Source organism: Macaca nemestrina, chromosome 4 (genome assembly GCF_043159975.1).
Source record: "Macaca nemestrina isolate mMacNem1 chromosome 4, mMacNem.hap1, whole genome shotgun sequence".
Taxonomy (NCBI): Eukaryota; Metazoa; Chordata; class Mammalia; order Primates; family Cercopithecidae; genus Macaca; species Macaca nemestrina.
Window position 1 is genome coordinate 66,995,650 of NC_092128.1, and position 15,044 is coordinate 67,010,693.

At 39.7% G+C, this 15,044-nt stretch overlaps 1 protein-coding gene and 1 long non-coding RNA gene across 6 annotated transcripts in view; one reads left to right on the forward strand and one right to left on the reverse strand.

The window, feature by feature from the left end:
* LOC105475442 (ATP binding cassette subfamily B member 4) overlaps positions 1-12,011 on the reverse strand; it is a 70,032-nt gene extending 58,021 nt beyond the window's left edge. For 3 of the 4 annotated variants that reach the window (XM_011730664.3, XM_011730666.2, XM_011730662.2), the window contains exons 1-4: positions 11,910-12,011; positions 11,676-11,761; positions 8,896-8,950; positions 5,573-5,723 (exon numbers count right to left, since the gene is read on the reverse strand). In XM_011730664.3, the coding sequence (XP_011728966.2) occupies positions 5,573-5,723; positions 8,896-8,950; positions 11,676-11,755 (286 nt within the window). In that variant the 5' untranslated portion in view covers positions 11,756-11,761; positions 11,910-12,011. The remainder of the gene's footprint in view (positions 1-5,572; positions 5,724-8,895; positions 8,951-11,675; positions 11,762-11,909) is intronic. The other variant, XM_011730663.2, reaches the window with a different exon arrangement.
* On the forward strand, positions 1,331-5,693 carry LOC112425491 (uncharacterized). Of its 2 annotated transcripts, XR_011622105.1 has the most exons (4): positions 1,331-1,460; positions 2,572-2,611; positions 2,861-2,962; positions 5,557-5,693. It is a non-coding gene; the product is annotated as an uncharacterized lncRNA (long non-coding RNA). The 2 variants fall into 2 exon arrangements; XR_011622104.1 differs by lacking the exons at positions 2,861-2,962; positions 5,557-5,693 and having other exon boundaries at positions 2,572-2,613.
* Positions 12,012-15,044: the final 3,033 nt, after the last annotated feature.

Sequence of the window (15,044 nt, forward strand, 5' to 3'; positions counted from 1 at the left end):
AGCAGTTTGGGAGGCTGAGGTGGGAGGATCACTTGAGGCCAGGAGTTTGAGACCAGCCTGGGCAACGTGGTGAAACCCACCTCTACAAAAAGTTGGCCGGGCATGGTGGCAGGTGCCTGTAGTCCCAGCTACTCAGGTGGCTGAGGCAGGAGGATTACTTGAGCCCAGGAGTTCAAGGCTGGAGTGAGTTATGATAACTTCACTGCACTCTAGCCTGGGCAACAGAGCAAGACCCTGTCTCAAAAAAGAAAAAGTGTCCTGGTTGATTCTAATATGCCAGGATGTAAAACTTACACTCCAGTCCACCTGAATGCCTCCCATGGTAAGGAACTGGGGAAGTCCTGAAGCTACCTATTCATTTTAGAGAATACCTGTATAACCTGTACATGTTATAAATGAAGAAACAGAGTAGGTTGTTTCATTTCCAAGTTCTTATAATTAGTTTCTCCCAATATTTATTGATCATTTACTATGTTCCAGACACTTTACACAAATCATCTCACTTAATTCTATCAGTAAATTTATGCTTACCTTTCAAAGGTGAGAACAGTAAGGATTATAGAGGTTAAGAGACTTGCCCATGGTCACACAGCTCATGGGTGAAGGGTCTGAATAAGCAGTGTATACATTAAGGATTAGATAGGGAAACATAGTCTTCATTTTCACTTTTGAGTCTCAAAGTAAGTCAGTGTCCGCCTTTCCTGAATCTGCCCAAGACTTCCTTTTCTTCGAAGGGGAAGAAGGAGAGGTTTCCATCACCTCAAGCATCTCTCCTTTCTTTGTGTTACAAACAATCCAATTACATGCTTTTAGTTATTTTTAAATGTTGCCTAGGACTTCTTTTACCACATAGAATTATTCATCTCAAAATAAAGAGCTGGTGTTTGTTCAGGCACCATAGGCACGATGGACAATTAGTGAAGGTGTCTTGGGGCTCAAAATGGCATTTTTTTCCCTCAACCAAGAGGCAATGCAAGGACAATCAGGATGCAGCTATTTCCCCCACAGAATTTTCTAGATTATTACAGTCACAGAGACAGCATAAAAGATATCAAGTCCTTGACACTCTGCAGAAAAACTGTTTTCTCCAACTCTGTCCTTAATGTTTTGGATACAGAATGTTGTGTGCATAGTTTCTGCACAACTGACTCATTGTGAGGGAACAACCCTGTCATGGAGTAGCTTTATTCTGTTGACAAGGACGGGCTTTGCTCACAATAAGTCATTGTCAGACCCTCTTGTAACATAAACCTTTTTTTCTTCTAACATGCCCTTCTCATTTGACTCCTATTAAGTCTGGTTGTCCAAGCATCCAACAATTCTAAAGAACAGACTAAGTAAACATCTCTATGAGATAAGCTGGAACCTCAGCTAAGTACTCACTCTATCTGTTCCCAATCCCCATGATTTTTGCTAAACTCTACAACTCTCAACACATCAATAAGCAGTCTGGATTTAGAGTAAGTATCCTTTAAAGATTTCATTGTCTTCAAAGAGGTATGAGAATATTATTTTTACAAACGACCAAAGAGTGGATGTTGGAAATTCATAACATTTGAGGAACTTTGCAATCTAAATCCATCCAGTAAGCCTAACGAGAAACATGGCTACAGGGTACCAAGTGTCATAACAGGAGTGTTTATAATTCAGAGGCTACCAAAACAAAGTTGGCAACTCTCATGAGTTTATCTCTGCGTCAACCACAGGTCTGTAAGTGACTTGCTTGTGCCATTCCCCAGAGAGACCTTGAATTTGGCACCTCTCTGCCATGTCCAGCTACAAAGCCATTCAGTTTCATAATTAGGCACAAGTTAAAAAAGAAAAAAAAAAAAACAAGAAAAGTTCTCCAAGTAAGAAAGTTGGGAATTATTCTGGTATTAGTAAAAACAAAAACAGAACTAATAAAGTTGGTCCAAAAGAGAAATGATCTGTGATAAGTGAATTGCATTGCTTTAATCTGACTTTAAAAATTTTAATTGTGATATGTTACATAAAATTTACCATCTTAACTATTTTTAAGTGTACAGTTCAGTACTGTTAAGTATATTCACACTGTTGTCCAGCCAACCTCCAGAACTTTTTCATCTCGCAAAAGTGAAACTCTATACCCATTAAACAACAGCTCCCTACTGTCCCTCCCCACAACCCCTACTAACCACCATTCCACTTGCGTTCCTATGAATTTTACTCTAGATACCTCATAAAAGTAGAATCAAACAGTATTTATCTTTTTTTTGAGTGGCTTATTTCATTTAGCATCATGTCCTCAAGGTTCATCTATGACGTAGCATGTGTCAGAAGTTATTTCCCTTCAAAAACCTGAATGATATTCCATTGTATGTATCTACCATATTTTATTTTTCCATTCATCTGTTAATCTGATATTTTTAACCACGTGTAGAAGCCATTTTTTTAAAAAAAAATTACTTTAAATTTATTTTTTCTTGGTAAAGGTGTATATGTCAACAGTTACAAGTGAGAATACAGGGAGACATCACAGCCACCCATTTTCAAAGCCACTCACTTTATCTCCCTAGAAGTAATCACCAGTTTCTCTATATTATTTCACAGATATTTTATGGACATACAAGTGCTTCACTGGAAGGCTAATGTGAGTCACCAAGAGATAATATCTGCAACACTTGAAAAGAGGTGCTAGACCATACATGAACAGATAAAGTTGGGTCTTATTCCACAAAAATATTCTATTGGTGCTCTAATAAATGGTGCTTTATGGTTTGAAAATCAGGAAATGTGAAACTCAAAGATAATTTCAAAGTAGGGGCAGTGGAAATATGATGCTGACAATTCAGGAGCTGGAGAAGCATCTTTGTAGTTTCTTTGATTTTTTTTTTTCCAGATGAAATAAGATGGAAATCAAAGACAGCTGGTGTAAGTTCCTATGGCGTCATTGTCCTGCTACTAAAGGGATGAGTGAGAAACCCAGCTCCCCATCTGGCAGGTCAGACCACTTAATAGACCCTTGAACATTAATGTGCATAAATGCATCTCTGATTCACTGTGGGGAAGGAAAGGTCTTGCTAAAATACCATTGCTAATTCAGTGGGTCCAGGATGTGGCCTGGGAGTCTGCATTTCTTTCTTCTTTTTAAAATAATTTCAATTTTTATTTTAGATTCAGGGAGTATATGTGCAGGTCTGTTACATGGGCATATTGTGTGATGCTGAGGTTTGGGATATGAATGATCCCGTCACCCAGGTAGTAAGCATAGTACCTAGTGTTTGGTTTTTCAACCCTTGCTGCCCTCCCTCCCCTCTCTAGTAGATCTCAGTGTCTATTGTTCTCATCTTTATGTCCATGTGTACCCAATACTTAGCTCCCACTTATAAGTGAGAATATGCAGTATTTGGTTTTCTGTTATTGTGTTAATTTTCTTAGGATAATTGCCTCCAGCTGTATTCATGTTGCTGAAAAGGACACAATTTTGTTTTTGTTTTTGTTTTTTTTTAGACAAGGTCCTGCACTGTCGCCCAGGCTGGAGTGCAGTGGCACGATCTTGGCTCACTACAACCTCCACTTCCTGGGTTCAAGCAATTCTCCTGCCTCAGCTTCCTGAGTAGCTCGTGATTTTGTATTTTTTATAGATGTGTAGTATTCCATGAGAAATAGATTTTTAACTGAGGTGTCTTAATATGGGCATCATCCTGCTCTATATGTATATAAAATTAATATGTTGTAGATCTATAGATTTTCTAGGAAAACAAATAGACAATAGAAAATTCCTACTCTCCCATTTCTTTAAAGACTTTTTTTTTTTTTTTTTTCTTGAGACGGCGTTTTGCTCTTGTTGCCCAGGCTGGGGTGCAATGGCGCGATCTTGGCCCACCGCCACCTCTGCCCCCTGGGTTCAAGCGGTTCTCCTGCCTCAGCTTCCAGAGTAGCTGGGACTACAGGCATGAGACACTATGCCTGGCTACTTTTGTATTTTTAGTAGAGATGGGGTTTCTCCACATTGGTCAGGCTGGTCTTGAACTCCCAAACTCAGGTGATCCGCCACCTCGGTCTCCCAAAGGCATGAACCACTGTGCCCGGCCTCTTTAAAGACTTTTTAAACTATCTGTCCTATCACAACTTCATAGTGTTTATGTTAAACTTTTGGTCACTAGTCACAAATAAGCAATCCATTTAAAACTTTCCCAAGCACTTTTTTTCCTAATCATCTATATTGACCCTATAATATATATGACAATGAGCATGGTTTGGATGGCAGAATGACCTGTGTTTGAATTCTGTCCTAACATCCACCAGCAGTGTAACTATGGACAAGTTATTTGCCCTCTCCAAGCCTTGGTTTTAACATGTATCACAGAAGATAACATTACCTACTGTGTAGTATTTTTGTTGTGAGGGTAAAGTGGAATAATGTATGTAAAGTGCTCAGCATAGGACCTAGCACATAGTAAGCACAATGAAAAATCACCATTTCTGTTATTTTTATTATGAAGAGGTATTTTTTCAGAGACAATATTACTTGAGAATAAATAAACAAACTTTTTATAGGAGTTTGCTTTAAATATTCAAAGGATGCTTTTATCAGATTTTTAAAAGGCATTAATATTTATGAATATTTATGTAAACATATTCTGTTGTATTAATTAAGCAATCCTATTCTCTTAGGAACTTACACGTAAGGCCTACAATAGTAACTAAATATGTAGTTTTCAGTCAGTGAACATTGTAAATTCTCATTCAATGCTGTCTAAATGATAATTTGTCTTAGATATCTTTGCTAAGAAAGCTGCCTTTCCTTTACCAGTGTTTTGAAAATATTCTACCATCTGTGCAACAGTAAAGTTTCACTCAGTCTTCTCCAGCCCAGTGCCCAAAGGTCTGTTAGAGAAAAGAGGCTTCAGGCTTGGTAGAAAGCATGAAAATCTTCATTTCTATGTTGAATTTGGTTACTATGAAAATAAGTATGTCTATTGGAACCCCACTCTAATGCTATTGTCAGGGCCTCTCTTATTGATAACATTAACTTATGGGACTCTTTTGGCTCTTCAGTAATTATAGTCCTTTGGGTGAATTCCAAGGGACATTTTGAATCCATTCACTCTTTAGTGAAGTGCCATCTCAAGTTCCAGTCAATCTGGTTGATCCAAAATTAGAGACAGAAATGGGTATAATTTTTTTAAGGTGAAGGGGAGAGAAGAAAAGAAAACCCAGAAACAGATCTGCAAGCTAAATACAGCTCAGAAGTACTGCCATGTTTAACTGATGTGTTTTGAAACTCATCAGCAATTACTAATAGGATGGATACTGCATAGATATACACTCATTACATTTCCACTGTTCTCAAGTAGAGTGACTTCTTTACTTTATTTAGAAGCTTCACCTGTATTAAAAGTCAAACAAAAATACATGTATTTCTTTAAATTTAAATGAGTATTTGAACAATTTTCTGAGAATTTTACAACTCCTTCTATGATATCTGGAGTCATCCAGATATCCAAATCATTAAGTAAGATGGTAATGAATAGCAAAATCAACTTCCAAATGTTTACCCAGTTAAAGAAATGCTATGGATTTTTTTAAAAGGTAAAAAAATGCTTACCTGGAAAGGAGAAGTTTCCTGCAGTATCAACAAATTTGTCAGTCATCTCTCCAAACACTATCATCATGAGGGGGAGACCTGATCCATGAGCTATGGCCATGATGGTACCAAGCGACATAAACAATTTATCCTGCCAATCAGAGTATCGAAACTAAAAAAAGGAAATAAAATAATACTTAGCTGTGGAATGGAATTTCTCCTCTTCCCTAATTATATGTTCTTTGGATTTTTATTTAAAGTCAGTACTTTTTTAAGAGTTGCAAATGAATGTCTTAGAAAAGGAGGTCTTCAAATCATTAACGCCTTAATTTCATGATTCTGTTTATTTTGTGTTCTGTGAAGAAATCAATCTAATTATGGTTAATCAGTACCTGATTTGAATAAATAATTACAATACAATCAGAAGAGATAAAGGTTTAAGAAATATTATTTGATCTCCCAGAGCTCCTGCAGTAATAAAGAATGGCTAGGAAAAGACATTAAGTTTAAACACGCACACACACAGACACACACACACACAGACACACACACACATACACACCACCTCCTTTAAAAAAGCATTCAGAATATTTCAGAGGGAGAATTTAAAAAGGGGAAAATAGATGCTCTGAGTTTTGACATAAGATCCCTTTAAAAGGTTTAACTTAGCTTTAAAAAGGCAACTCAGTAGTGAAGCACAACAAACATTACAGTGTGTCTATATGTGCACCTTAGGGAAGTCATGCTCATAGAGATCCTTATGTAGAACCTTTTGTAAAAATTTATTTGTCACCAGTGTCACCTGCCAAATATGCAGAACCTTGAAGGTAAGAGGGAGTTCCCTGGAGAAGAATCGGCGAGTGTAGAAGAAGTAGGAAGAATTAGGCTTATAACAAGAAGGTAACTAGAAACTAGATGGAATGCTTAAGTAACCCCTAGCAGTGGAATTCCTGAAGGGCACAGTACAAAGTGTGGGAGAGGAAGTTAGAGAGAGATAGAAGGCCTATGCTGGTGAGCCACACCAAGAATCTTGGACACAGTACTACCTACAGAGGGGAAGGGTGATACCAGTTGTCACAGTGAAGTGCACAACCCCCAAGAACTAACCAGCAGATCAGTGTCCTAACACTTCAAAGGACTTTGTTACTGTCTTATTAGTCCTCTTCCATTTCTCACCTTTTCTTTCTGTTTTTGATTGACCCATTTACGGTACTCTTTCTCTTTGTTCTTCTTTCCTCCTTTGCCTTCTAGACTACATTTTCCTCCTCTTATGTTTCCATTTCTATAGTTTCCTGTCTTGTTTTTTGTTTCTCTCCTCTCTTTTAAAATGCTTTACTCTGCCCATTCCCCCCTCCCCAGCCCCTTTTGGGGACAAGGAACAGTTATTGGGAGAGTGGGTGATGAGTCAGGCTTGGCACAGTGGAGCCTTTGAGGGCTGAAGCTAGGTCAAACTGCATCAATAACCCAGGCGAGGCTGAGGTTAGAGGCACATGGTGGAAAGTGGGTATGTGTGTAACCGTTCTCAAAGAGTTCCAGGAGTTCAGGCAAGGTTTCAGGGACGGGGCAAACTCCATCATCAAACACGCAGGGCAAGCAAGGGAACTGAAAGAGACAAAGGGTCAGAAGCCAGGCAGAACTTGTATAAAACAATGGGAGCAGGTAAAATCAAGAGCCAATGGAGCTGGGTCCCTAAAATTGCCACAAAGGGACCAGTGTCCCAAAGGTTCATTTTTAATGGTTCCGGGAAAAGGAAAACAGAACACTTGGGTCTGTCAGCTACAGTTAAAAGCACAGGGTCAGGTTGTTAACATTAAAAATCATTTTAAATGTTTTCATATTAACTGAATACAATTTTACAGCCTCTAAGCATAAATGTAAAATGAAGTGAATTTCACAGCAACATCCTAAGTAAACCTAGGTTTGTTTTCAGTGATTTTACACAAAATAATATATTTCTAACTCCTGTTAGAGCACAACTTTATCCTCAACAAAAAATATCTATTAAGATATCGATTAAGAAGTGAAAATAAAGATTAAATTTAAATTTAACTTAAGCTAAAACTTTTAAATTCAAATGAAAATTTCTGTTTCTACATTAAGGTTTATAGGATTTTATTTTCTGTAGGAGGCAGATTTAAAACCTATGCATTAAAACCAGCTTTCATTTGATAAACAATTTATTCTCCAAAGCAGTAATTTTTTTAATTGCCCTTACTGAGCCTTTTTAAACAAACAAATAAAAAAAGAGGAGGGAAGACAATGAATGGGGGCTTCGTGGTTACATGAGAAGTACGCAGCAGAGTTTGAGAGTGTGGAGGTTTTGGTGTCTTTTTATCCATTTAATTACTAAGTTGGATTTCAGCTGACACGACAATTCTAACTTCTTTGCTATCAAATTAATGGCTGTCACAGTTTGAAACACATCATATTTACCAAAAATGGGCAAATGCTTTCTTGAGCTGCCTCTGTAAGACATATTTCAAATGAAAACCAGATTAGGAGACTTCTTCGAAAAATATTGTCTTGTCTTGTACCAACAGAAAAGCACCGAAAACTGTTTTAAGCATAATCAGAATCCCTAATAGTTATCCCCTATTTAGCCAATTTTTGGAAGCCAAATGTGAATGTAGATTCCTTAAATTAAAATTTATGTACTTAACGATTACTTTCTTGATATGTAAGCTTATTTAAAGCTAAATTTAGGGTGGGTGTTTGTGAAGCAAATGCAGAAATGCAATTTCCTGAAATTTTGTTTAGTTTGCATTGTGCTACTAACACATTTTCACTTTGCTTGCACACCAGTTAGCTCTGCCCTGTGTCATCGCCAGCCTGTCTCTACTTTTTAAAAAATCATCCATCTTGAGAATGTGGGTCACTGACTATAATAAGCCAAACTTAGCACAGGTGCAGCAAGGACAATTTATTGCTGCCTGCAGACAGTTTTTTTTGTTGTTTTTGAGACAGGGCCTCGCTCTGCCACCCAGGCTGGAGTGCAGTGGTGTGATCATAGCTCACTGCAGCCTCAGACTCCTAAGACCCTCCTGCCTCAGCCTCCCAAGTAGCTGGGACTATAGGCTCATGCCATGACATATGGCTATTTTTAAAAGATTTTTATTTTTATTATTTTGTAGAGATGAGATCTCACTATGTTGTCCAGGCTGGTCTCAAACTCTTAGGCTCAAGCAACCCTCCCACCTCAGCCTCCCAAAGAGCTGGGATTACAAGTGTGAGTCAACTCGCCTAGCTGGACAATCTTAAAGTTATTTGCTTTAAAGGTAATTGATTCAATACATCAAATCTGAATAAAAGGTAGGATTATTCACATTTAACATTTCACAGCTTACCAATGTTAATACTCCAATCAATTTCACTTTCTTCGTTTTTTTCCTTTTTTGGTTGCTGTAAAAAATATAATTGCTTGAATTTAAAACTGTTACAAAATGTTTTACAATCAATTGAACATAAATATATTTAGTTACAATATTCAACTATTATAATGTTTTCAAATATAAGAGTGATGTTCACAAAATGTCAAAATTGTTCAGTTCAACAAACACAGCAAGTACAAAAGTAACTGTCCAAGGTACTACAAGGATATATGGATACATAAGAAATGGTAGCCTGCCTTACAGAGCTCACATACACAGGAAAGAAAAGTATGTTAACAGTGTCTGCTAAGTCAATAATTTGTTTTCTAAAACTAAAAAATAAAAAATAAAAAAAAAATCTTGATTTAAAATTAGGAATGTCCATTCTTCTGAAGGATTGTGGAGAGTGGTGTCAGGGAATCTTGTTGGTGATACATTCAAAGTGCATCTAGAATTTAACCACTTATCACTACTTTCATTGCTGTCCCCAGTAGGACAGCCTCCTGCCTAGTCTCTCCACTTCCACCTATGCTGCTTCAGTCTATCTTCAACCAGCAGTCAGAGTAATCATTTCAAAACGCAAGCCATAAATTACTTCTTTGCTCAAAAACCTACAATGGCTTTCCTTTTTCTTACAATAAAAGCCAAAATCCTTGCATTAACCTCTGAGGCCCCACATGATCTGTTTGCTTATTTCCTCTCTTACCACACCCCTACTCCCAAACCTGCTTACTCTGCTCCAACCAGTCTGGACTCTCTGCTGTGATGAACTCACCAAACATGTACCCAACTCAGAACTCAGGGTCTTTGCACTGCCAGTTACCTTTTCCAGGAATGCTCTCCCCTTAGATACCCACACAGCTGTTTCCTCTCATTTCTTTCAAGTCTTTGCTCAAATATTACCTTTAAAATAAGATCTACCCTAACCACCCTACTTAAAATTGCTAAGTACTCCCCTTTTGCACTCCTGATCTACTTAACCTCGATTAATGTTTTTTTCCATAGCATTAATTACCTTCTAACATTGGCTGTGGCTTACTTATTTAGTATGTGCATTATTTATGTCTGTCCTCCATACTATAATATAAAATCCATGAGGGAGTGTATGTGTGTATGTGTGTGTGTGATTTTTATATATATGATGATTTTTACATATATATGATACATTTTTCCAGTTAAATGATAAAGTTTTACTCATAAGATGATTCCCAATTATGTAAAGTATTGACTAAAATCACTGGACAAACATCTGCCACTAAATACGTTCAAAAGAATGTGCCATGGGCAATAACAACATAAATAGAACAAGAATAAAACTAATTTGATTGAAGCAGGCTTAACTTCTTTTAAATATATTATCTTTGGTCTGCTTTTATAAAAATTAGTTTCATTACATTTTATTTCGTAATCTTGTGGTCTTAACTTATTGTTAACTTTCTGTATTTCTCTTTTGAGCTGCTTTCTTCTTCCCAGCAGGAGCTGTGGGCTTCCCCTCTGAGGACTTTCCTGGGTTCTGAAGTGTTACTACACCTTTTGTAGGAATAGCTCCTCTGTACATGCATCAAATGTTAAGCCAGTGCAATACATAAATAGACTTCTTCATGAAAATGCCATCTATTAATAGACTCACAGTCAATCCCTGCCTAAACAGCCAGCTGATGGAAACCATATTTTTCTATTGCGTGTATAAGTACTTCCATTGGAAGTAACACCATCTATCACTTTTTCAATTCTATATGGCAAAACTAAATTTTCTATGAAAAAATACCATGGTACTTAGAAGAAATACAGCAAGGTCACTGCACAAACACGTTAACAGGCTAAAATAATGCTTCAGTTTAAGCATCAGATAGGCATGTTTTCAGTTAGCTAATCAAGCCCCTAGCAGCTTGAGGACAAACTACAGAAACTGATAAATTTGTCCCTCTGGGTGATGACTTGACACAGGTCAATTATTTCTGGGTAGCCTGGCATGAACTCAGAGACCGTAATAGCCTCATAAACTATTTCAGGCTAAAGGCGAAAATGATTCACTATTCCCACAGTGAAAGAGGAAACAAAGACACATGCCATTGACTGGGAGCTTCTGCGCCGTTCATAAAGCCTGTGAAGTGAGTTTAACAAGGGCCAGGGGAACCGAGAAAGACGCGAAGGCAAAGGAAGCGCTGTTTCCCCCTAGCACTTGAACAAAACTGATTCGGATGTACGGAAGTTCCCCCTCCCCACCGATTCTCCCAGAAAGGAGAAATACAAACAAGCCTGGCGATGAGAGGAGGGGGAGGGGTAAGACAAGGAGGAAGAGACATAACAGGGGATGGGCAGCAGGGGAGGGAGTTTTTGTTTCACTACCCTCGTTCAAAAAGCACAGCCATCAACAGCAGATGTCTGACACCCTATAGGTCTGAACAACCAGGTGATGTATATTAAAGTCATTTGTAAAAGTTTCAAGAGTTACGTAATACAAGGAATGCTACACAACACAGATATTCATTGAATCCCCCTGCACAAAGGGAAGGGAGCACTTTTCAAGGCAGCCTTTTCTTCCTGAATCTGTTCCAAAAGGAGCCTCAGTGACATTCTTTGAGGCCACGTAACACTTTTGCTCCAAGGTCAGAAGGATGCAAGACCTTTCAAAGAAGCCTCCAAAACAAAAGTCTTCAAAGGCATCAACCGATTTTTACAACTTCTTTCCAAGGGTGAACTTGGTCCTGCTGATTCGCGTGTAACGGAAAAGCCAGTGGCTGCTGGGAATGTACCTGCTGACGCCCAGTTCCAAGTCGCCCTCCGCGCTCCTGGGGCTCCGGGCTGTTCCGTTCCTTGCCGCCTCAAGATCCATCTCAGCCTGAGGAGAAACCACAGCCTCAGGTCCAAGTGCACCCGCGCAATGGTCGAGGCCCCGGGGGCACTGGGTGAAGGTCCCGCCACTCCCGCCCCGTGCCCCGTGTCCCGGGTCTCCCCCTCGCGGCCAGGCGCTCCCTGGCCTCTCTCACCTCGGACCTCGCGCGTGTCTGGCAGAACCTCCCAGCGCGCGGACGCTCCAGCAGAGGGGCCTGGACTTTGTTCGCCGCGGCCTCGCCTCCGCCCCCCACGGGCATCCGGCCCCGAGACGCCTCCCGCTGCAGCCAGGGCTAGGGCCCCGGCCGGCAGGAGCAGCTCCCGCCGCCCGCTCAGTCTCTCTCCCCAGGCCAGCGGGCCAGGGGCCCAGCCTGCCGCTCTCGCCGCCGGGGCGCACGGGTGGGGCCGCCGCCCACCCTGGCGACCCGCCAGCCCTAGCCCGGGCGCGCCAGCTGCGGCGGATAAGGCCGAGATCAGCCTGGAGCCTCGGGTGCCGAGAGAGAGCCTCGCCTGATGGACCACCCAAGCCCCTGCAGATGACTGTCACACCCCCTGAGCGCTCAGTTTTCTTTTTAAACCCATAGGGGAGACAGTTTCCGGACGCCCAACAATCACAGAGCGGCCCAGGACCGAGAGAGAGCAGTAGACTCGCCTCTTGCTTCCGCATCCCCAGTTCTGGTCCGGGTGGCACTGAACCCAGTCATCTCCAGGGACGGCGAGAGTCAGCCAGGGCCGGCCGGAACCATCACATTATGCTCCTTAGGGAGGAGGAATGCTGTCGGTGCCCTCTCAGCACTTAGAGACACAGAGCTTTAGGGCTACAGGGGTCTTTAGTGATCACCTAATTAAAACCCCGTGTGTTTAACATATGAAGAAACCGATGCCCAGAGAGGTGAAGTCCTGCCTGAGGCTGCATCGGTGGAACTGGAGTCTAGGGGAAGCCTCCTGAATCCCAGTCCAGTGCCCTGGTTCACTGCTCTCATCTAAGACTTCTCTCTGTATTGAATTGTCTCTACTCCTACCACCTATTTGAATATGACTTTCTTATCCTTTCTGATTAATTCCTCCACACTGTTCCCAAAACGAAGTGTCTAAAATGGGCAGCGATAAATTTCATGGCTTTGAAACCAGAGACTTTCAAACTCAGAGTTTCACATCTTATTAACTATGTGACTTTGGACACTGTGCTCATTTCTCTAGGCCTGTTTCCTTATATGTAAAATGAGGATAAAATCATCTCCCTTATCAGGTTATTGTGAGGAATAAATGAGTTGAGGATAAGTGAATTAAGTTCTAGGTAAAAGCACCTAGTACTATGCCTAAAACATAGTAGGTGTTCAACAAATACAACTTTCCTTCCTTCTGATCAGGTAGCAGGATGACCAGTGGGTCCTTGCTCCTGCTATGTACTGTTAACACATTGTTAGCCCAAGGCTTGTGTGAGTTCTCAGAGAACCTTAAAGCAGAGCATGGTATAAGCAGAGATGCTGGGTGGACCCTGGTGTGAATCTCACCTTTCCCATGTACTAGCTGTCTGGCCAGGTTATGTAACTCTTGACTTAGTCATTGAATTTATAAAATAAGGGTGTTAATAAGATTAGGGATACTGTGTGTAAAGTGTCCTGCACACGGGAGGCACCTAATAAATGATGACTATTATTATAGTAAAAGTTCAGGTGAGGCCAAGGAAGAAAGACTGGAACAGGAGCCAGCAGCTCCCGCACTCACCCCTCACTTGTGCTATGCCTCTCCATCTTGCTCTGCCTGCCATCTGGAGCTAGGGTGAAACTTGACTTGAAACTGCATACTGGAGTAGAAATGAATTTAGTTGAGTATTTTTCCTTAAAATGTTTTCTGTCCATATCAGTCTACCATGACCATGAGGATTATCTTCTTCAATCAACCCAAATTCCTTCCCTTCACGAGTCTAACAGGTGGTCAGATCATTATTTCAAGATACTCTGAGACTGAAGCAGTTGGAATTGTGTAGTTTGAAAGAAGGCTTGTGGTGACTGGAGGACATTATTAAACTCATTAGCATGTAAGGAGATGACAGTTTCTTCAGTCTCCAATAAAAGAGAATTTGAGAAAGTAAATGCAGATACTTGAAGGAGTAGGAAGGTTCAGAACAAAAACTGAAACAAATAAAAACACTTATGAGGCAATGAGGTGTATTTGCCGGTCTGTCTGAGCCCATTCACAAAGTTGTCCCTGCAAGAAGAGGTCATCAAATGTTTTCTGCATGTGAGGACAGAAGTGAGGCCCTACGACAAATGAGTGTTTGTGGGGACAGAGAAGCCATGCCTATATGGCTGTGTTTACTTCTTTACCTGTATTAGAGCCAATTCTAGGAGCTCCTTTTATATTTATTTTATAACAATGTAGTATCACTGATAATTTCATCATTTATTCATCAACTAGAAGTTGAAGACTTACAATATTTAAAGCACTATGATAAGCTGGATTTCTCCATTACACTCAGGCTGTAAGAAATCTTAACTTTCCCTTTACAGTAGAATATTGAGATACTTATGCATTGATGTAAGACTGGAATTAATGCCCTACCACAGTATCTTACTTTTTCTATTTGCCCCATTAGTTCCATCTTTCTTTTTTATCCTCATTTTTGCCTTATTTTAGATCTGTTTAATATTATCATTTAGATTTCCTTTCTATTAGATTATTAAGATGTATTCTTTTATTTTCTGTTTAATAATCGTCTCCTTTCTAGGGATTATGACATGTATCTTTGACTAACCATTGTACTTTTTCCTCTTCCAGGACAATGCAAGGATTTTAGAACTCTTAAATCTCTTTTTTATTCATCCCTAACTTTTACACTGCCATTGTCATGTACTTTAATTTTCTCTGTATATTCATGACTCTTATGGGAATATTTTTTCTTTATGTGTTGATAGTTATTTAGCTTTATCAAGACATTTATTATTTTTTTGCGTTTTGTTTCTTCCTACATCTCAAAGCTACCCTCTTGGATCATTTTCCTTTCACCTAATGAGCACTCTTTCATCTACTGTCTCTCATGTTTTCTTTAGTTTGTGACAAATTTTCTCAGCTTCTTTTGTTCCTGAAAATTTATTTCACTTTTATCTTGAAAAATTATCAGTTATTTATGGGTTTGCCTTACTAAATAAATATCAAAACTCATTATCAAACTATGGTCATTAAGGACATGTGTTTTGGAATGAGATAGACAAAGTAAAACAGAATCAAGATCTTATAACTGATGGAACTAGAATTCAGATCCAGGGAGTATTCTTATCTACTATGAC